Source organism: Lampris incognitus, chromosome 4 (genome assembly GCF_029633865.1).
Source record: "Lampris incognitus isolate fLamInc1 chromosome 4, fLamInc1.hap2, whole genome shotgun sequence".
Classification (NCBI taxonomy): domain Eukaryota; kingdom Metazoa; phylum Chordata; class Actinopteri; order Lampriformes; family Lampridae; genus Lampris; species Lampris incognitus.
Genome location: NC_079214.1, coordinates 23,198,668 through 23,222,599, shown reverse-complemented (window position 1 = coordinate 23,222,599; position 23,932 = coordinate 23,198,668). Strand labels below are relative to the sequence as shown.

Genomic DNA, 23,932 nt, shown 5'->3' with positions numbered 1-23,932 from the left:
CCCCCCTTTTCTCCTAATTGTACTTGGCCAGTTACCCCACTCTTCCGAGCCATCCCAGTCGCTGCTTCACCCCCCCTCTGCCGATCCGGGGAGGGCTGCAGACTACCACATGCTTGCTCCAATACATGTGGAGTTGCCAGTCGCTTCTTTTTACCTGACAGTGAGGAGTTTCACCAGGGTGATGTAGCATGTGGGAGGATCACGCTATTCCCCCCAGTTCCCCCTCCCCCATGAACAGGCACCCTGACCGACTAGAGCAGACGCTAGTGCAGTGATCAGGACACATACCCACATCCGTCTTCCCACCCGCAGGGACGCATAACCAAGCCAGAGGTAACACGAGGATTCAAACCGAAGATCCCCGTGTTGGTGTCAACGGAATAGACCACCGCGCCACCCGTTCACCTACATTTTTGATGGTCTATTTAAATATATCTAACAAATCAGTTATTAGCGTCAACCTGAGTATGCATTTAAGCTAACATAAAAAACCTTTTGGATGTATTTGATACAATAAGTTATTTTCTAGGAATCCTTGTAATACATGAGAAATAACCACTAATAAAAGAGTTGGTGTTATCCTAATTATAAGCTGAAGGAGTGCAAAGAGGAAAAAGGAGCACACGTCGATAGAAGCCCATGGTGCACTGGTGTGGTCATTCAGCTAAAATGAAGAGCTCTGTCTAACCCGTCTGGCTTAAATCACAGTGTGGAAATGCACTGCCCGATGCGGAGGACAAAGTAGCTTGCTAAGTAACTAATTCAAATGTAAGACTTTTATCTCCTTGTAAGTGAGATTACTTGAGCAATATTAAACAAGAGGGAGTGCTACATTATGGACACAGTGTGACAATATTGGTTAAATAGTGAAACCCTGAATATTTGTTTACGGGCGTCATCAACTAGAAATAATGGAGGAGATAAATGATCAAAAAGACACAGCCGTTTAATCGCCAACCGGTGCATGTCGAACAATAAATAAACAACAACAATAAACTATAGCAAACAGTAAATTAACTTAAGCCTCATTAGCTTTCTGTGTTGAGCAGACATCTCACTTGCCAGAGCCCACACTGCCCATTGCATCTCACCTGCAAGAACCAACCCCGCGCCACCTATATTTCCACCACCAATGTACAGCGCCCCGCCCCCCCTGTGTGAGTAAATGATATGAATATATCCCAGTTTCCTCCCACAGCACTGCATCATGCAGAGCACAGTGGGGAAAAAAGCAGGCAACAATAGCACAAATGATGGTCACAAAAGTAAGAAAGACTGTAGGTATCACCCGATACAGTAGCATACTACATTCATTTCCAGTGTCATACATTCATCTCAGTGATGATTTTTTTTCAAACGAAAGTTTGACATTGTTGACTCATGTCTTTGAGATTTGTGCGGTATACTATTGTTAATTTCATTCCTTTCCTCTGCTCTGCTCTGCTCCTTAGCCTCCTCTGCTCGTCCACCCAGCCCTCTGTAGGCAAAAACAATAACGACTCCTTCATGGCAAAGTCGGGCTCCTAATATAGAAATGACACCTGGCACCATGCTCCTCAAAAAGAAGGTCCTCACGTTCCCAGCGAGGCAGCCTCATATTTTTGTGGCAGTTCTGCAGTTGTGCCACCTGTCAGCGTTTAGCGGCTGGAATGTGCAGAGAGTTAGCATAGACCCCGTACTTCATTCAGAATAACCAGCCATGATTATCTTCTGCTGTGTGCACAGACGGGGCTCAGAAGCCTTCAGTTGTTCTTAATTACAGTGTGGACAGTGATTGTTCAATGGACCTGTTCCGGCCTGGACTCATGACTCCGGTGTACTTGGTAGGCTAACAGTGTTTTGTTTTGTTTTTTTGTTTCTTTTTGATCTGAAGCACCTCATGAACCTGGCTTCTGACTCACTCACTCACGAACTGGGTTGAACTTGGTGTTATGTTAAGCTGGAGCTGTACCATTTGCATACGTTTGGGGTTGGGGTGGGGGTAGGAGTTGTATCTCCTCCAAAAATGTTTTTTAGTTAGTCCAATTGAAAGTATACACTGACTGGGCGTCCGGGTGGTGTGGCGGTCTATTCTGTTGCCTACCAACACAGGGATTGCCGGTTCGAATCCCCGTGTTACCTCCGGCTTGGTTGGGCGTCCCTACAGACACAGTTGGCTGTGTCTTGGGTGGGAAGCTTGATGTGGGTATGTGTCCTGGTTGCTGCACTAGCACCTCCTCTGGTCAGTCGGGACGCCTGTTCAGGGAGTAGGGGGAATTGGAGGGAATAGCGTGATCCTCCCACGTGCTACATCCTCCTGGAGAAACTCCTCACTGTCAGGTGAAAGGAAGTGGTTGGCGACTCCACATGTATCAGAGGAGGCATGTGGTAGTCTGCAGCCCTCCCTGGATCAGCAGAGGGGTTGGAGCAGTGACCAGGACAGCTCGGAAGAGTTGGGTAATTGGACGGTTACAATTGGGGAGAAATAGGGGGAAAATCCCCCCCAAAAAAAATATCAATTTTCTGAACCGCTTATCCTGCTCTCAGGATATAAAATCCAGTGAGTCAAATAAATTCTTTATATATATATATATATATATATATATATATATATATATATATATATATATATATATATGCTGATACGCTGATGTAAGACATGAAAGATTTTTTTCTTTATTCTTGTTTATTAACATTACAATCTTCATCGGTAAGAAAATGGGTGACATATATTTTTGTCTGCGTCCTCTACAGTATTCTCTTTTCGACTTGGTATTGCCCATGCAGTTTCATTGGTGGTGTGATTCCACAGAAACACCATCCACAGGTTCAAATGAAACGTGCACTTTCAACTTCAACATGCTTCAAATAAAATTCAATCTTTTGACCCAAGTTTTGATGTTTCGGATGTGTCCGCTGGCTTTTCTCTGGGTTGCCGGTTAGCTAAAAACCTGACTCAGATGAGCCTTCTTTTCCTCGGTGTAGCCCCTGCAACAGCCTCTGTGTTACAATGTCAGTGTTAGGCATCCAGTTAGGATGTGGTGCAAATAACATGTAACATTAGCCACTCAATTAAAAATGTGCATCAGTACTAGACCTACTTTCAATTACCATTGTGAAACAATGACTGGGTGTTGTTCTGTTCACAACAAAGCCACAACAGTTGTGCGTCACATCTACGACATGGTGTCCTTATTTTTTTTACGACTGAATTGCACACACATGCAATGATTTCTTTTAGCCTTGCTTTCTCTCTTTTCCCCTTGTTTCTTCTCATCTTATTCTCTGCTTTGAGTAGCTGTTTTCCCTGTTGGACACTTATTAAATGCCCTTAATTGGAGTGCACTGCTACATGCTATCAGGTCGTTGAATAAGGAATTTAGCTGGCACCCCCACCCAGAGCCGCTTACAGGGACTTCAGTGGAAGACTAATCAAGTGTCCTGTGTTGTTGTCCTATGTTGATAGTGTTTAGATGCATGGGTCGATAGAAACCCTTCGCTGTTGAACTCTAACACTGAGTTTATACACTCTGATAACATGTAGGTTGTGATAGGAGAGAGAACACAGCATGGCCATGCTGCCGTTGCATTAAAAACCTTCTCCAGTCTTATTATCTGTCTGTGATGAGTTGCACCGCACACATGTCCTTTTTGTGTCTGTGTGTGTGTGTGGGGGGGGTGTTTTCCCATTTTTCTCCCCAATTGCATTTGGCCAGTTACCCGTCCCGGTCGCTGCTCCACCCCATTTGCCGATCCGGGGAGGGCTGCCGACTACCACATGCCTCCTCCGATACATGTGGAGTCGCCAGCCGCTTCTTTTCACCTGACATTGAGGAGTTTCGCCAGGGGGATGTAGCGTGTGGGAGGATCACACCATTCTCCCTCCCCTCCGAACAGGCGCCCTGACTAACCAGAGGAGGTGCTAGTGCGGTGACCAAGACACACACCTACATCTGGCTTCCCACCCGCAGGCACGGCCAGTTGTGTCTGTAGGGACACCAAACCAAGCTGGAGGTAACATGGGGATTCGAACCGGCGATCCCCGTGTTGGTAGGCAATGGAATAGACCTACACATTGTTTCTTGACGAGTGCATTCAAGAGCTGCCAGTAAAATTCATCTTGCATGAACAAGGCATGTCATTTAGGTGGTTTCCTTGCTGTTTTTTTGCACTTTGTTCTGCATCACGTCAGATCTGCTTTGCTTTTCTAATGAGGTAGAAAAGGGGGGAAACAACTGAGTGTTCAACCATTCATCAAACTTAAGACAGGGGCAGTGGTCACTTTGATTTGAGTTGATCTTGGTGTATGGTGAAGTTCTAGAGGTGGTCTTTATAGCGCCACCTGGGCCAGCTACCACAGAAGACAACGATTCTCACCAAAGAGGCGAACAGGGCTACCGAACCTTAATCGCTGAGAGGGCAACTGAAGTAGAAATGGTGGAATAAATGGGGTGCCGTGTAATATGGTGAACTGTATCAATAAGGGATGACAAAGAGGATGTGAAGGTGGAAGAGAGGCCGGCAGAGCGAGTGGAGACTGGGTGGAGTGATGTCATCCCCTCACTATGCATGGCTATGGTGGACTCTGGCAGACTGCTGGCTGACTGTGGGCAGAGGCTTGAATCTTGTACTCCTTCTCTCTCTCCATTTCTCACTCTCCTTTCCCGGTCATGTTGGTCCTGCTCTCACTCTCGCTTTCCCACAGCTCAGATTTCAGGAAACCAACATCCTTTTCATTTCTCTCTGACTCCCCTTTTTTCTTTCTCTCAGGTCAGTCTCTCGCTCTCGCTCTCGCTCTCACTCTGTCTCTCTGTCTCTCTGTCTCTCTGTCTCTGTCTCTCTGTCTGTCTCTCTCTCTCTCTCTCTCTCTCTCTCTCTCTCTCTCTCTCTCTCTCTCTCTCTCTCTCTCTCTCTCACTCACTCACACACATACAATTTATTTCAGCTGCCATCATAGTCATTACTCTTGGACGGAGCAAGAGACAAAGTACGTTTTCAGAACAGTAATTCTGCCTGATACATGCGAAAAAGAAATGCAATTGATTGTAAGCTAGTAAAATTCCTTCAGTGTTATTTCAAGACATGCCCTTTTGTTGGACTATTGTTTCAAATCGGGTCTCTTACCCACCTGCATCGGTGTTTCTGTTGCTGTCTGAGAGAAAATTAGCTGCGTGGCCTGTCTGTTAAGGCTCCACTTGAATAGGAGCCTGTGTTCCACTCCAACTCAAAGTGGTGTCATCTCACACTCGTCATTGTTCATCGGAGCAGGTAAATCTAGCTTAACTAGGTAATAGTTTGTATTTGATATCATCTTAATTTATGGCTATTGCCTGGTAATTCAGAGTTGTTGTGTTTTTTGTGCTCACCCAATAAAAGCCAAGGAGGTGTGGTGTCGCTCCTGGTCCATATCCACCTTGCATTGTTGAATGTCAGTCCACGCCTGTGAACTCTAATCTGTTTTTATTAATTAAAGTGCGTTATATGTCAATCATACCACATGTGTTGATGTTGATCTGTCACTCCTTAGCTATTGTTATCCTGTTAGAAAGATAGCATTTGAAACCGCGAAGCTGCACTTGGACGTAGTGGCTCGGAGAAGTCATTTCTCAGTGGCTAATGCGCTGGTGTTTGTGTCTCCTTGCCAGTCATTTCCATCATGATTTACAAGCGAGCGAGCGGTTTGGGAGAACGCTAGACACAGGAGGCACATCTACACAATCGCAGATTTGAATAAAGCGTTTGTGTTGCTGTTCTGCTCAATCCCAAAGCCGAAATTCTACAGAGGTTGACTTTTGCAGCGTCACTGTTCCGCACATGTCCTTTTCCATTCACCCAAAATAGAGCTCGACAAGGTCATTTAACAGTGAATGGAGTATAGGAAGCAGTTTGACTCCTTGGTATGCTCATCTTACAGTCACTGTTCCAAACAGGCTGGACAAAGTTGGACAGTGTTGTGAATCGGTGACCCTAATAATCTGGTGCTATGCTATCCGCTGTACAGGAAAGTGTTTGTGATCTGTGTGAACCCGGTGTGGGAGATTGTTTTCACCAGTAGCGACAGTCAGGACAGGCACAATGGGGCCTCATAATGATCCAGGAGCCTTTTCTCTGTTCTCAGCCCAGGTAACAATGTTGACTCTTTGACCCTCTCTTTTCACTGGCATTGTGTTAAGATACAGTGGATTAGCTACATGATTAACAGGCCTGCAAGTTGTGCAAGTCTTTGCCTGAGAAGGTCAAGGTCTCCGCCTACAGACTTGATGGTTTCCCTCAAGCTAAGTGTAAACTAGACCCGTGGAACCCTGCACAGGAATACAGTAGAGTTGAAATACATTTTACTTTGTACAGAATGTCAACGTGTGTGTGTGCGTGTGTGTGTGTGTGTGTGTGTGAGAGATGAACAAGTGGGTGCCTGCATGGAATGTCCATTTCAGCATCAATCAATTGACCTCACTCTCTCTTCCCCCAGTATGCTACCATAGGGGTTATCACCTCTTCTCTTCAACCAGATACACACACACACACACACACACACACACACACACACACACACACACAGTTTTACGAGGGTCACAACCTCACCCAGGCTCACTGTTTAGCAGAAACCTTGTCTTTTTTTCTTTGTATACACTTTAACACAACCTTTGTGTCTCTACGTGTTGCGCTGTCTGTCTTATCTTGTCCGTCACGGACTCTCCTTCTCCCTCGCTTTCTCTCTCTTTTTCTCCCTCCCCCCTTTTTCAACTTCTCACTGACACGGTCTCAACCATAATGCACAGTTTCCTCTCTCCCTCTCTTTTATAGAAATGATTCCTTTGGAAACTTTTGAAAACATCCCCCCCCTTTTTTAAAAATCTAGTTCCCTGTGGAGGGGGAGACTTTTTAAGCGACGTTTCCATGGAATTGATCTCGGACGTCGTCATATGAGGCGCTGCAGGTCCGGCACTTGTCTCATTATTTTGGAACATGTGTATGCCAGACATGACAAATCAAGGCACATGCCATACAAACTGCTGGGGGGTTTCCTTTCGCTTCAGTTTGTGCCCATCCCTTCGCTTCATAGTGGATTTTATGGTTTGTTATACTGTATGTGTTTTTATGTCTGTAGTGCAATTTCCTCTCCTTGGTGATAGTGAGGGGGTTGGGGCCTGTTTTGTAGGTGACGTAGCTCCGTCGAAGGCAAAGGGAAATTGGTTTCTGTGTATTACATATTCTACGTGACAGAGTCTGGCTGTCCAAGCCCACGAAGCCCTAATGCACTTTCGTAAATGCTTTTAGCAGTTCCTGCCTGGTTTCACAGATGCATCAATCAGTCAAACTTTATTTATAGAGCACCTTTCAAACAAGTCAAATGAAATTCAAAGTGCTTTACAAGCGACTGACAAAACATAGCATGTTGAAAGTGGACGTGGAGACTAATGCACACCAAGACAAGTTAAAAAAAAAAGAAGCAAAAACGTTAATTGAACAAGACCAGTAAGAGATGGGTAGTTAAGATAATAAAAGTTAATACAAGCAAGAAAAGTAACAATCAAATAAAATGATGAAATACTATGACTATATAATGACTGCTGGGATAGGCTCCGGCATCCCTGCGACCCTGAGAGCAGGATAATTGGTTTGGACGATAGATGGATGGATATGAAATACTACACAAAATAAAGGTTATAGTAAAGCAGTGACATGTTAATAAAATAAAATAGAATAGAATAACTAATAATGATCAATAGTAAAATGTTAATAAAACAAAATGGAACAAAATAATAAGTATAAACAATAAAACCATAAATTATAAAACTCTACATGAAAGCCAGACTAAATAGATGGTTTTTTAGATTACGTTTAAAAAGGTAAATATTTTCAGCTCCTCTCCGACCTCCGGAAGGCTGCTCCAGATCTCGGAGCAGTCACACATGCGCGAAATTAACATTTGGCAAATATTCGCATCCTGTTCACTTCCATTCTATGCGAGCGAAGGGGCGAATAAAACATCCACTTCCGGTGGCGAAAGAAATTTTCGTCTTCGCTTCGTGTGGAGTTCCAACTTTGGTGAACTTTGACCGGCGAATCCGCTGCCTCAACCAATAGATAAGAAGTATGTGTGTGGTTGATCCCGCTTGACTGACTTGGCTGTAGTTTTTTTTTTTCTTTCCCCAAAATGATACATCATGTACAGGAGAACTGAGCACACAGTGCAAACATAATTACAACCTAAGCAAAATAAGAAGTAAACAAAAAAAAAAAACGGAAAAAAAAGATAAGAGGGGTCTCTTCTAATAAGTGTAAGGCATCAATCAATAATATTCATTCATTTCTTTGTGATTTTCTTTTCCATAAATTTCAGTGATCCGCAATACAGTTTTAGTTCTCTTTTAAAGACCACCAATAAGGTTTGTGTCTTAATGCATTTCCATTCATGAATAAATCATAAATAAAATAAATAAAGTGTTTAACAAAAGTTCAAGTTTCTTATCCTCCGTTATAATTCCAAATGTGATGTCGTTTCTGTTAAACTGGGAAAGAGGAAAGATTCTTGGTTCAAGCCAGTCATATATGTCACACCGAGAAGTATTGCTGTAAAGACAAAATAAAAATAAGTGATCTGTGGTCTCTGTTTCTTCATTACAGAGTATACAGTTATTGTGATCAACGTTGAATCTTTGTCGAAGTAGTTCTCCCGAGGGATATATAAATACTTTAAAGTGTAGCGCTTTTGCTTTCAGAGGTAAAGGTAATTTTAAGAAGTTAATGTGTAATTTCTTTAAAGTAGGCTGACTTAAAAATATGAGAAGCTGAGGTCCTGCTTCAGTGCATAGGATATAAATCATTTGTGAAGACACCATGTATCATTTTATTTGGCAAAATGTTACTTGAGAAATTGTGTCTGTCAATCATCAGAGAAGGGGGGTGAGGGGGGCAGCTATATTTGAGGTAGTATATTTTTAGCCATCAAAATAAAAGAAGTTGATATACTTTTAATAACCGGGATGGAGGTGACTTTGATTGTTGCCATGTCTAACCAGCCGGTATTGTACGAAATTGCCCGTGAAAACTACAAACTGCCCGACTAGAGAGATGCTGCCTGGCTGGCAGTGAGTCGGGAGGCAGGCATTGGATGTAAATAAATGGAAAATGTATTAATAACATCAATTCATCTTTCACGGTCTACAAATATAACTTGTACACCAATGTTCTTCCTCCGTATTCATCTATGAAACTGATAACATGTACAAGTGAGAAAATTACGCGAAAACATGTATTTCTTTTTCTCTGGATGTAAGTGTACATATTCCCGTCGCAAAACCAACAACCACTCACGTGTGACCGACAACCACGACTGACGACCACTCAAACGGACTACAGACCAGCAAACTGATATCCGTGTGCGTCACATCCTGCACTGCCCACGTTCAGCATGAGCAAATACAAATTTCACGCACGTGTGACCGTAATCGCCGAAAGCAGCACCAAAATGTTTGTTCTGCTTTGTAGAGCAGCTAAAAGAAGAAAAACCACAGGATCTGAGGGGCCTTCACGCTTCATAAACCAAAACCATCTCTGAGAGGTAGTCTGGTACACATGGCCATGTAATGCCTTAAAAGAATGTTAAAGTCAATACGAACACTAACAGGTAAACAGAGTAAAGACTTTAACATTTATAGATTTATTGTATTCGGTAGGGCAGAAAGAAGAGCGTTAAAATACTCAGCTTGCTAGTTGTAAAAACATGCATCAGTCTCTGTTGCTCAGAGACTGATGCATGTGTGTATCCAATATATCTGAGACATGCAAGGGAATACTTTCATAAGCACATAAATTATGTTGACACTTTCTTACTGTACAACACTTTTGCAAACTAATTTTAAGATCAGTTAAAAGTAGCTTAATAACAGATTTCAAATGTGCATTAAAATATCCCCTTGTTCTTTTACCTAGACATCATACTGTAAAAATCTGTGTTCGGAGTAATGAGTAAAAATTCAAAAGTACTTATTAGTGTTAAGTCAATAAGATGGCAGCAGAATCTGTGACTGTATGGGATCTGGTGCCGTCGACGTCATACGAAAAGGCGCCGCAAAAAAGGGGAGATCTCACACCCCCGTTCCAACCTGTGCAGCAAATATGAAATCCATGTTCATACCCCCTGTGGCCAGAGAGCTCATATAACACAGCACCTCGACAGATTTCTGAGCTGTCAGTGCTCCTGCTTGGATTGGATGACAGTGATCAAACACACAGCCACTCTCAAAGGTGACTTCACATCCTAGAAAGCTGACTGAACCTGATTCTTTACTCTTCTCCGACAATGGCAGCCACTCTCCAAACATCTGACTCACACCGCTGAATCCCTCCCTGGTATCTCTTTTTATTTTGAAAGGGCGCCTCTAAAGTGACACTATTCTAGCAAAACTCAAAGGACAGATCGAATACAGAGTGTCACCGCCTTGGATCAGTTGGATTAATAATAGTAATGCACACGTGTCAACTCAGCAGGCTTTCAAGGCGTGGTGCAGCTTCTTTTTTATTTTGGGCTCCATTACATGCAATACATTCTAGCCAACAAGTTGTCTTGACAGTTGTTATATATATATATATATGGCTGTTCCTGGATACCTTTTGAAGACTTGTCAATTAAGATATACCGTAGCTTTTCTTTTATTAAATCCATCACCTTTGAAAAATAAATGCGAATTTTGTTTTTATTTTCAAATCCAGTCATTATAGGCATCTGGGTAGCGTAGCAGTCTATTCCGTTGCCTACCAACACAGGGCTTGCCGGTTCGAATCCCTGTGTTGCCTCCGACCTGGTCAGGCATCCCTACAGACACAATTGGCCATGTTTGCGGGTGGGAAGCCGAATGTGGGTATGTATCCTGGTCGCTGCACTAGCGCCTCCTCTGGTTGGTCGGGGTGTCTTTTCGGGGGGGAGGGGGAACTGGGGGGAATAGCATGATCCTCCCATGCACTACGTCCCCCTGACAAACCCCCTCACTGTCAAGTGAAAAGAAGCGGCTGGCGACTCCTCATGTATCGGAGGAGGCATGTGGTAGTCTGCAGCCCTCCCCTGATCAATAGAGGGGGTGAAGCAGAGACCGAGACAGCTCGGAGAGTGGGGTAATTGGCCGGATACAATTGGGGAGAAAAAGGGAGAAGAAGAAAAAATACAGTCATTGTTTCAGTGGGTTTTATCATTTAACGAACTGTGCCCATCCAGAAATTTAGGACAGAATTAAATTGACTGAAGTCTTTATTTTAACCTGGTTAACCAGGATAACATCTGACTTTCAATCATTGTTCAGGGGCCCAATATGCACCCATACGGAAAAATGGCTCATTACAAACAACCAAATGGTGTGACGTTGTAAATCTATTATTGCAGAACTTCAGCAGCCGACGCCATTAAGTTACAAAAGACATTTGACTTCAGATCAGCGTGCTGTGAGGCTCAGATCAGATGGCTGTGGTCTCTTGGGGAATGCTCACCTCAACCCTGTTGTTTGAGGTCAGATATCTTGACTGTGATTTGGAATCTCTGAGCATTCAGGTGATGTAATTGGATCTGTTTTTGTTCAGTGCTTTTTGGGGGGGAGCAGACGAAAAAAGGCCATGAGGGTCTTCCTTCAGCTGAGCTCTGTCCGCCTTGTCACTTCCTCCAGGGCACAATCCTTGGACTTATCTCTGCCATCAGACCTTTACTCTCAAGTAGGAGTGCATGCACTGTTAGAGTGCACGCATGCGCACACACACACACACACACACACACAGACTACAAAGACTAACACACATGGAGAAGCCCCTTAGGTGTGGTGACATCATGCTGCAAACATTCTCCATTCTTCTTTTTTTTTCTCTCTTACTGTCTCAGCCTCAATATTTTTTGCCTTTTTTTCTTGTTTTGGGGTGATGACTGCTCATGCAGCAATATGCAGCAAACGTTTTCTGTTAATCTCTCTGAATGCTGTAGATTATTCTGCACTGTGATTTTCCTTTATTTATTCTTTACACTGTTAAGATAGTTGGTGTGTTTAGCATGAAGGCGTTACCTGTACATGGTCATACTCTATTCCTGGTATGGGGAGTGTGTACTTCATTCCGTGTTACATTTGTAATATTAGTGTCAAATTATAATATGACCATTTTTGTTTCTCCATAAGAACGTTTTCATTTTCCGTGATGGCTGAATATGCATGTGTGAAGTTGCACAATGTTGTGCAGCTGTGCCGTACCTTAAGAATGTTGTTAGCTACACTAGCTGCTTCAATAACAACTAGCACCATCTTCTTAGAACAAGCCTAGTCCTTCTCAAATCTCAACCCCCAGCCCATTACCCACCCCAAACCTTGGCCCCCCTATGTCACCGTGAACCCCTGCAGGCTGAGGGGTTATGCAGTTGTGTGTAAATCCATCAAAAGATGGTGGTCTTGCAGCAGGGGAGACGGTTGTAATAGGGAGCTGTAATGAGATTGGCAGGAGCACCGGTATATTCCCAGAAGAGACTTCCATTAGTTGATTGTGCCCATTTGATGGCAAAAGGAGAGAGATGGCTGGCCGGCCGACCGACTAGCTTGTCCCTGTTGCTGCCCAGCCCCACCAAAACCCTTAAATCTCCCCCTATCCTTTATCCTGGTCAGACTGCTTTAAGCAGCGGTCTGACCATCTGTTCTACACACCAGTCCACAGCTCAATTCTCCAAAGACATATGCACACACACACACACACACACACACACACACACACACCCTTCCATACAATATTTTCATACAGCATGTGTATGCAAATCTATACCATGGATAGAATTCAGATGTCGATGACGGATTACTTGACACATACTAAAGATATATCGCATAACTTCATTCGTCCAAAGGGAATGGACGAGTGGGCATGGCAGTTTTATAAAGGGTTGTTATAAATAATACAAATATTTGGGGTTGTGAAATCCATCCTCAGTGTAGCCTTTATCAGACTAAAAGAAAAGGCAGCGTGAGTTTTTCCGCTTCTAAATGTGTACGTTTGTATCTGGATGGGGGAAGAGTTACTTGGTTAAATGTTTGAATTCGACGTGTTTATACAAGAGTGGCTGAGGCAACACATAGATGTGCAGGCAGCGGCATAGCAGGAGGGAGGGTTAAATATGGGACTACAGGAAATCACCAGGCAGGGGTGCAGCATTGTATCAGTTCCCAGCTGGAGATCTTTGCACTCCACTTTGTGCACAAACTATATGAGACCCTGTTCCCTTTCCTGTTTCCCTATTTTTTATATACTACGCCCTCCCACCTGTGTTTTTTTTTTCAATGTGCAAGCAACTGGAATTGGAGGATGAATAACAAAATGGCATTAGGCCAGTGTGTTTGATAGAGAGGTACCTGCACTGGTCAGTGGCTGATCCGTTACGAAAGGGATTTTGAAAGAGAAATCCGTGGCATTATTTTGCAACAGGCAGGATTCGGTGTTGTTGTAAAGACAAAATGACAAAAACAAGAATTCAAGCGAGGAAACTAAAGCCCACACACTTCCCGGAACAGCACTGTTATTGTTCATGCAAATTTATACTCCCTGTGAGCGCAGCATAGTAAGTGGGATTCATGTCCTTTTTCATACCATGTTTTTAATTATGGAAAAAAAACATATTTGGGAGGGGAAAGGCAAATTGTATGGCTTCCCTGACTAATGTTTTTATTTCAGCAGTGGTATGGTATGGGTGTGCTGTATTGTGCATTGTTAGAGTTCAGAGGTGTGTGTGTGTGTGTGTCTCCAATGAGTACGAAATATTGGAAATTCCTGTTCTTTTCATTGAATAGACCGACCAAGACATGCCTTCATATTGATATCTCCTAATTAAATTCACCTCACTTGAAGAGGAGCTATGCGATAAAGGAGAGGAAATGGATTAATTGTGGAAATTTACAGTTTGAGACAATTGTGACTTAGGCGATGCAAAACTTAATCATAGATAAGTGGCCAAAATGCTCAGTGCGCCAGCGTATGCCTTGCATATCTATACGGTGTGTATGGAGATTGAAATTAAGATAATCTGACTGCTTGGAGATGACGTTCCTTCGTTCACCCGTTTATTCAGTTTAGTACAGCCTACTACGCAACCCCTATCTGCCATTCCCGGGTTTTGGACCATTGTGCAGCACAGAGAGTTTTTGTCCGAAGCTCAGTCATAATACCCTTCTCAGTCTTTCTCTCTTTTTGGCCAATACTAACCCCACGATGGCTCTCTGCTGTGTGTATTAAAGAGGGAACTTGTGAATGCCGTGATTGTGTCCTCGGTAAAGAGGATGGCAGCTGCTGGTTTTGGCGTTGGGATGATCGTGTGTGTGTGTGTGTGTGTGTCAAAATGATAATCCTGTAGATCCAGATGACTTATCTTTTATCCTTCCTCATCATGCCTGTCGGCCTCCAACAGCATAATTTGGCCCTTTAGTACATTACATAAAAACACATGGCGTCTTTGTGTCATAATCTGAGCAGATTTCAGAGTGCTGTGTTAAAATGCCTGGTGTTGTTTAGATTTGAAAAGCAGGTACATGTGCCCTGTCATTGCAGTTGTTTTCTGGCTAGAAAGGGGTTCAGTGTGATTGTTCATTGCTGATATTGCCGGAAAGCTCAGTTGTGTTATCTGTGTTTTTTCATAGCAGCAGGAAATTGTTTGAAGTATTGTTATTTCATCATTAAAAAGGCCTGTAACATCGACAGTTTCTTGGTCTCATTATGTTTGTGTTCTTCTCTTTGACAGTGGTGATGTCTTGAAGCTGTGGCGCCTCCTGCCTAGTGAAGGACGTGCCAGTGTCAGGTGCTGCTAATGGGAACTTCTCCTCCGCCATGAGTGCTCATGATGGCGGTGGTGGCATCGGTGGCATGGGCACCCTGGGCCGGCGACAGCGCTTTGAGAACTCTGAGTTCACTGTACGCATCTACCCAGGTGCCCTGGCCGAAGGCACCATCTACTGCCCCGTCAGTGCCCGCAAAACCACCACAGCCGCTGAGGCCATCGAACGTGTCATCGAACGCCTCCGCTTGGACCGCACCAAATGCTACGTGCTGGCCGAGGTGAAAGAGTTCGGTGGGGAGGAATGGATTCTCAACCCCAACGATTGCCCTGTGCAGAGGATGATGCTGTGGCCCCGTGTGGCCCTCGAGCAGCGCTCCCTTTCTGGTGGGGAGGACTACCGCTTCCTCCTCAGACAGAAGAACCTTGATGGTTCTATCCACTATGGTGGCAGCCTCCAGATGTGGCTGCGGGTCACCGAGGAGCGACGACGCATGGTGGAGCGCGGCCTGCTACCACAGCCCGAATCCCAGGGCGATCACGCGGACATGTGCTGTCTGCTGGAGCTCAATGAGCGCTCGCTGCTGGACAACTTGCGCTCACGCTTTCGCCAGGAGAGAATCTACACCTATGTGGGGAGCATTCTTATTGTCATCAACCCCTTCAAGTTCCTGCCCATTTACAACCCCAAGTATGTCAAGATGTACGATAACCACACGTTGGGGGAGCTGGAGCCACATATTTATGCGGTGGCAGATGTGGCATACCATGCCATGTTACAGAGACAGACGAATCAGTGCATTGTTATATCGGGGGAAAGTGGCTCTGGGAAAACCCAGAGCACAAACTTTCTGATTCATCACCTGACTGCGCTGAGCCAGAAGGGGTTTGCCAGTGGAGTTGAACAGATCATCTTGGGGGCTGGGCCTGTGCTGGAGGTAAGCAACAAACAGACTTATACTGCTACACGAAAACCCAATATTTTTAAGAACTTGCATAATGCCAGGGTCCTGATGTATAAAGTATACAGTTTAACACTATGCCTTGTTTCTTGTGCAATAGAAAACTGATAAATGCCTCATTTGCCTCTATAAATGGACAGACTGCTGCTACTGTTTTCAACAGGGGTTGTAGTGATAGTGTGAGCTGCTGTGTGCGGCGGGCTCGTAACATTAGTTATGCAACACTGCTTGGCTGCAGCTGTTTCTGCGGCTGGCTCGGGAGTTTTGCCTGCCCCATACAGAGGTTTATTAGAGTCTGTGTCCAGCTGTGTCGGGATTATGCAGTATGCAGAGGAGCCTTTTTTTTTATTCAAGCACACAGCAGTCTATCAGTAGTCTAGGCAACACATTCTTTTAAAGTTATTTTGCATTTGCAAATAAGCAGTTTCACATTTTTTCCATTGGCAGGGGAGAAGGTAACCCTCCGTGAGACCAAATCAGAAATTGGGAAAATAAAGTTTTTACTCTAGATACTGTCTTGTGCTTACATTCTAGTCATATTCTACAAGTTGTCAGACTTGCCCTTAACAAAAGCAAGTCGGAGGCTTTGCATTCCATAACATTTGATAACACACTTGAACTATAGGCGTGCTGTGGCCTTGAGGTTTGCTGTCAGTGTTGTCATATTCTACAAGGGAAATGCTGCTCAGGGTAAGGACAACTGACTACAGGCTGTTCAGTTTTCGTTGAGGTGGGGGTTCAGAGAAGTGCACCAATGACAATCTGACGTTCTATCTCCAGGAGGAAGTCATTGTAGTACTTCACTTACCGCAAGTAGACAACCCCATTTTAAACTATGTGTTTTATCATAACCATGACTATCTGAGTCCAAGGCCAGTCTTCTGGGAGCAGCAGCATTTGTGGAATGGCCATCAAATAAACAGAACATAAGTCCATATTCAATAATTCATTTTATCGTTTCGTCATCGGTGTAAAGTACCAAAGTCTTGGATAACATGCTGAAATGAAAATGTGAACTTCAAAGCTATGTTTAAAACTCTCTAGTGTGACGGCAGCCTTTTTATCTGTTATCGGTGCACAGTATCTTACAGCCGTCAATACGGCAAGCAGTCTTCATCAGGAATGCTCTTTATAAGCTGTCCTCTGTTAATGTGTAAGCACAGTGGGTCGATCTCCCAACACACCCAACCAACCTGAGTGTTTTTCTAATGCAGAGGAGCACCCTCCAATTGTTTGCACAGTGAGATTGCATATCTGCTCATTGGTGATTGATGCCAAGACTGGATCTTTGGTGCTACTGCTGAGAGACAGGGAGGAGGGGAGCGGCTGTCTGCATTACCTCATACCACTTCATCTTCATTTCCTTGTAGACTTTTCTGGTGGTAATGTCCCCTTCTTTTTTGTGGGGAGCATCTAATTCAATTTAATTACTCTGCCATAAGTCGTCTGTTTCCACAACCTTGACATCTTCTGGCTTTAAGAAAGGAAAGTGGCCATTAGTGAAAGCCAAAGGTTTGCTAGCATCAGCTTGAGATGATATTGATCAGGACTGCTGTATACAATTGAATTCTCCTGTCCATAAATATTGTTGTTAATGGGAATTTTATGGCTATTGCTTGTGGTTGTATTCAAGGCATCTTTACAATATTTCCCTGTATTTGCATTTGGTTCACTTCAAATAGTTATTTTTGACTTTCAGGGGAGTCACTTTTCATGCACAATTTTCATTGTAATTAGGGTTCGATTATGCTAAATAGAGGCCAGTTTTAATTAATTTCATGAAACAGCGATGATGGAGGTGGTTATTTTCAGAGGACATGAAACTTGTAGTAATACTGTACAGCATTTCATTAACAATACTGAAGATTCACTTGCAAGCAGATGTCCTTTTTGATACTCTATCACAGTATATTTAGGAGAATGGCTAATCATGACCACCTGGATCATGAATGCTTTTGTAATAGCTCATTTTAATGGTCACTGTCAAGACAGGAATTTCTTAGAAGAAATGACATGGTGCGTAGCGTTTTACGTCTTCAACATAGCAGCAAATTGTTGAAGTAGGCAGGTTGTGGTGAGTTTGAAGGAGCTGCATCTGTTGTGGCTAGCAACCAGATATGGCACAACAAGTTTGTAATAGACTTTTACTAACATTAAAAGCTAAAACCCAAGGTCTTCCATGTTTTTTGTTGAGCAGGGTGGGAGGGTGGTTTTTTTTAACTACTTTTATTAATTCCCGTGGGGCAATTCTTTCTCCTCATTTAACCCATCCTAGCTGTGTAGCTAGGAGCAGTGGGCAGCTGATAGTGCAGCACCCGGGGACCAACTCCAGTGCGTCTTGCCATGCCTCAGTCAGGGGCACAGACAGGAGTATTAACCCTGACGTGCATGTCTTTTTGATGGTGGGGGAAACCGAAGCACCCGGAGGAAACCCACACAGACATAAGGAGAACATGCAAACTCCACACAGAGGACGACCTTGGATGACCCCCAAGGTTGGACCACCCCAGGGTACGAACCCAGGACCTTCTTGCTGTGAGGCGACAGCACTAACCACTGGGCCACCGTGCCCAGTGGTTTGTGGTGTTGTCATAACACTTGCAACTGTTCATTTCAAATTGCCCTCCAGGAGTTTGGTTGATAAAACCCCGCTGCAGTTACCACTAATCAATGTAGATGTCAAAAAAATTAAACAAAAAAGATGATCTCCAATATTGTAACTTTAAAGCCATCTGGGCCAGGTAAGCCTGTTGTCATATGCCTTTCTGTGCCCCTTAATGTTACTGGGTGGAATTATATCAGGAGACCTTGGTTCACGGAAGAAAAAGCCCATTAATTTTTCACATAGACAATGTCATGTAACTGGCCGTTTGAGCATTTCTATTTGTAAGTTGGTCGTGAAACTCTCGCGGTTGAATAATCAGCATAAACAATTAGCAACTGCTTTGAAAAAAATTCTCTTTCTTTAAAAAAAAGTCAAAGGTACAAGACTGTGTCCACAACTTTAGGAGAAAGTCAATTACGGCTCCCAACGTGCATTTCATTTAAGAAACCACCCAATCAGGGAGGTTAAAATTCTGTTGTCCGCGCTGGTAAAGCTTTGTAGCTAGCTTCAGATGAAATAATTCAGCAGTAATTTTGAACAATTCAACAAGAACTATGGTGTATTGTTTTGCTCCTGACTACCACCACTGGTCTGAAGAGCATTTCTTACCTTTGACTTATTTTGTGAAAGAGCGGTGGATTCTCCTTTGAGGTGAATGGGTGCTGTAGTTTTTGATATACAAAACAGACTAAAAAAAAAAGTGATTTCTCAGAAACGAAGCTGAAATCTTAATAACCGATGGCTGTGAAATAACCACATAGTATTGTTTAATCATCTGGGAGACTCCCGTGTTTCTGTGTTGAGTATTATTGAGGTAATTGTTCAAGTTAAAATCTCTAATGGGTGGACTGAATTGGAAAAACGCTTCCGGAAACCACCGGCTCCGCCCATTTCTCTACTCTATTGCAATTTAGTGCCGCAGGCTATGCAAGCAAACATGCATAGTCTAGCTTAAAACATCTTTAAAAGCTAATCAGTGGTCACGGGAGTGTCTTGGCTGCACGCCATAATGGTCATGTTCAATTTCCTTACAAATTTCATCAGCATTACGCATGCATTGCTTTTGGGCTAAAGCTTTTTGTTTTTTTTATCAGAGGTCATTGTGACATAAAGCAAAACAAATATTGAGATTTCCAGAGAAGTGCTAAGCATTGAGAAAAATTATCCGGTAACACTTTAGTATGGGGAATGTAGTCACCATTAATTAGGTGCTTATTAGCATGCAAATTAGCAACATATTGGCTCTTAATTGGTCATTATTATGTACTCATTAATGCCTTATTCTGCATGGCCTTATTATACAACCAGTAAGCCATTAACTATGAGTTTTCCCTCTATAACCTCAGAATTATTGCTTATTAGTAGTACCATCTCAATATGCTTTGCTTAGTATGGACTTTACAAGGTGGTAGTACCACAAGAAGAGTTATTCTCCCTTACTAACACTTAATAAATATGGTCTGTTCTTACCTAACGAAACACTAAACTGCAAGTGTTAATAGTGTTAAATTACTGTAAATTAAGTTTTTGTTACTTAGAATATGTTCCCCATACTAAAGTGACATCTTGATCTTACTAATTCACTAGTAATTAAGTTTTTTTATGTTCCCCATACTAAAGTGTTACCTTGAAAGATGATAATAGTCACCCTTTCCTTATTCAGGCAAGGTTTGCTTAACCATGCATGGACTTTTCCACATACATTTATACCTGGTTGCTGCCCAGAACATAACCAATCTTTTTCAAGACCAGCTCGCCCAGAGAAGTTAGGGGTTCAGTGCTTTGCCTTATTTGAAATTTGGTGGCAGATATTTATAGAGGGCGAACATATTCACTTAACTACCCAAGACTCTTAACGGATACAAACCAACAACTCTTTTCTCAGTTGCAAGTGATACTGAAGCCGGCACAATTCATCATTTAGAGAAAGATGACTGATGATGGAGGAGTAGGTTAGTGTCAAGTCGCCAACATCAGATGAAAAATGCATTGCTGAAAAAGGGCCAAACCCCTTCCCCAGGCTCAAGGCATGCAGATACAGTGTGTTGACTCTTGATGGACGAGATATCACTTACAAAAGGGTTTAAACTTTTTGAAGCCTTGCCAGCAGCAATAGTTTGCTTTTAAAACCCTGACAAACCCTGTCGTTCAAGTGCTCCGTTTAATCAAGCTCAGTTTGATTGAGATACATATGCAGACTGAAGGCTTGATAATAGGGGTGTGTTAGGGTGGTTACTTAAGCAACACAAGCTCATGGCTTTAAGAGTGTTAGCTATGTTTCCAGTTTTTCCTTTCAGGGATTTCTGGATGTAAGGGATACACTTGGGTAATGCATGCAAGGGGACACTTTTTTTTAAGTGATAAAGTGATAAATACTAGATTGACCCCATTTACACTTTTTATCTCCCCTTTTCTCTTAATCATGCCCAAAATGAAGACATGTTTGAGTTTAGTTTACATAAACATAAATCCTTCACTCACCGTTGGTCTTGCATTTCTCTGCCATCTATTGTTCCTGACATTGTTAACATGCTTCTGACAGACTTGGCATGGCATTTCGAGCATTTTTTGACAGTTGTCTCATCTATATATACCTGTATTTTGCACATTTGGCTGTGCAACCAAAGAGATTGACAAACATGAACAAAAACCACGAACTGGACCACTGTTATTGAGTGGTAGTGCCATACCCCGTGTGCTTTACTTGAATTTTGTCTTTCTTTGCATTACATGTATTTGTTTAACACCGCTCATCAGTAGCAGTATTCTTCTAAAGGAAACGGTGTATCCTCTCACTCTGAGGGATAACTGCCATGTTCGCCTAGCGCAACATAATAATTTGCCTCACCCTCTGTGTTTAGCCATACTTGACATGTTCACACAAACAACAAACAGCCTTGACAGATTGATGAAAAAAAAATGTCCCTTGCCCAGCACTCTGGAGGAAAAGGCTTGACAGAGTTATGAGATAAGGACTGATAGTATCCTTTTTTGTTTTTCTAGTTTGAGCAGGTCGTCAGGACTGTCTTATGGTATTTAACTACCACTCAGAGGTTCGTTCCAGATGTTGCACTGCTGAGACTTTTGGTTTACAGGTGTGATGGGGTTTGGGTTGCTGTGTGTTACACTGTGTGAGTGGACTGCGTCAAGGCTACTGGCACCACTGTTTACTGGCATCTTGAAATTAGAGGACAAGAAAAAACACATGCACTTTCACACAGACAAACAGGGGACGCATATAGAGACCTTTGAGCACTGATACTTGTATACACACTCACAAGAAGCCAGTCTCCGCTTAGATTTCATCAAAGTTTGTCTTCTGGCACCTCTGTCAATATTGAAACTTCGTTATGAGCTACTGCTGCTTGGAGGATAAAGTGGGTTGCAGACTAGCTCATTTGGCAATCAAGAGACATCATTGTGCCTTATAGATGCCACTCTCTTGTCCGGTGAGGCCTTCTTAACACTGGACTCTTAAAGTTGGGGCAAACATGAGTGGCCAGTTTTAACACATGCGTTCGATAACAAACATGATGGAGAACTGTAACCTTTCCTCGACATGTACCTTTTTGGGAAATATCCCAACTGAGTTCAACTTTACATGATGGATTTTAGTTAGGTATTAGCTTTATTTCACCATTTTTTACTTTGTTGGCATCTAATGGAGTTAAAGCTTTCCTTGGCCCAGTTAGTGATGGAGCACCTGTAGTCCATTCTTATGTCCTGGCCAGCAGAAACACTGCCAGTGTGAGTCAACCTAGGTCATCTCTTTCACCTCTCGGCATCTCCTTCACTGCTACTTCAGTACAAACAAACACACGCACACACACACACGGTAGTACATTTAATACCATTTCCCCAGAGCCCCCCCTCTTTCCTCTCTTAATACTAAGCAGGATTAGTGTGTATAACCAGGCTCCCCCCAGTAAGGCGGGGTCAGATTTAGTGTGCCGGTAACGTAGTTGTTTTTGCTGGTCTCAGTAAGAAAAAGAAAAAAAAGACAGGATGAGAGAGATGAAGAATGACTGAGCACCATTCACCCGGACATGCTCCTGTGTTTAATGTAAAAGCAAAGCGCCATGTGGTTGTGTGTGGAATTCTTGGAGAAGGTGAAACTGGGGTAGAGTGTGATGCCGGCCAGCCAGGGTGTATGCGATGGACTGGTGCTAGGCCCATAGGCTTTATTGCTTGGCTGAGTCATGGCAAAGGTACATGTCCCTGGTAGGGTTTACTGTGCTGTGTTGGACCTTAATCTAAGTAATGAAAGTTTTTGACAAAAACCACATGAGAACTGATTATCAAGCAGTTTATCTCAGGAAAGTCTTTGGGGCAAGAGGGTGAGAGACATGGAGTAGTTCAACAATACAGACATTAACTTTAAAACAAATGTTGCTCTCATAGTAGTATGGTGATTGCATAATGTTGGACCAGGTTTTTGTTTTTATTTGTTTAAATTGTTCAGGACGCATTTGAAACCATAAATTGGCAATTTTTGTATAAAACGCTGGCTGCTATGGGATTCCACCCAATGTTTGTGGATTGAGTAAGGGCTATATAATAATGATAATAATAATAATAATAATAATAATAACAGATTACGAATCCAAAGCCACATGTTAGTGTGAACGATTGCTTTTTGGATTTATTTTTTTTTACCTTGAGAGGGGGGTCCAACAGGGGGATTGTCTCAGTCCCTTGCTCTTTGCTATAAATATTGAACCTCCAGCAGCATTAATAAGACAAAATGATAGTATTAAGGGTATAAGGATGAACATCAAATAGAACACAAGATTTCACTCTGTGCATTGACCTATATCAGTGACCCAGTTTCCTCTGTCCTTGCATTGATAAGAAATTTAAAAGAATACGGAGAACTTTCAGGTTATCAAATTAACCAATCAAGTCTGAGGCAGTGATGTTGGTGGGGCACTGGCCTGCACAGCTAGCAGGAAGATTCAAATTACACTGGTTTAACCAAGGGTTCAGCTACCTAGGAATCATAACTTCTGATACATCAGACTTGTCCAAGGCCAACTATGGAAAACTGATGGGTGAAATAAAAACTGACCTTACAAGATGGGCAGTCCTCCCCTTATCCATAATAGGGAGAGTGGAAACCATACAAATGAACATATTGCCAAGGCTGCTCTTTATGTTCTAATCTCTACCTTTAGAGGTTCCCATTTCTACACTTAACAAATGGCTGTTTAAATTTATGTAGCAAAACAAAGACCCAACATTAAATTTAAAAGAATTCTATGCTCAAAAGAAAATGGGGGGGGGCCTAGATTTATCTAACTTGAAAAATATTGGGCAGCCCAGCTCAGATCAATGGTTGCATGGATATCTCAAGATAAAGATACCATATAGGTTGGGATGGAACCGAGTGACTGCCTAAATGTGCTCTTAGACACAATCCCATTTATGAATCAAGATACCCGAAGAGTAAATAAAATTAGCAATCAATGGGTAAAAACCACTTTAAAAATATGGACAAATTTGAGAAAGAAGTTAACGATAATAATAATGCGTTTTATTTATATAGCGCTTTTCATCATACTCAAAGACGCTTTACATAAATTAGAATAAACTTAAAAGCAACACACC

General features: G+C 42.8%; 1 protein-coding gene across 4 annotated transcripts in view; it reads left to right on the top strand.

Moving 5' to 3' along the window:
- myo9aa (myosin IXAa) overlaps positions 1–23,932 on the top strand; it is a 155,738-nt gene that overhangs the window by 13,685 nt on the left and 118,121 nt on the right. For all 4 annotated transcript variants that reach the window (XM_056278203.1, XM_056278204.1, XM_056278202.1 and 1 more), the window contains exon 2: positions 14,726–15,696. In XM_056278203.1, coding sequence (XP_056134178.1) covers positions 14,812–15,696 — 885 coding nt within the window. In that variant the 5' untranslated portion in view covers positions 14,726–14,811. The remainder of the gene's footprint in view (positions 1–14,725; positions 15,697–23,932) is intronic.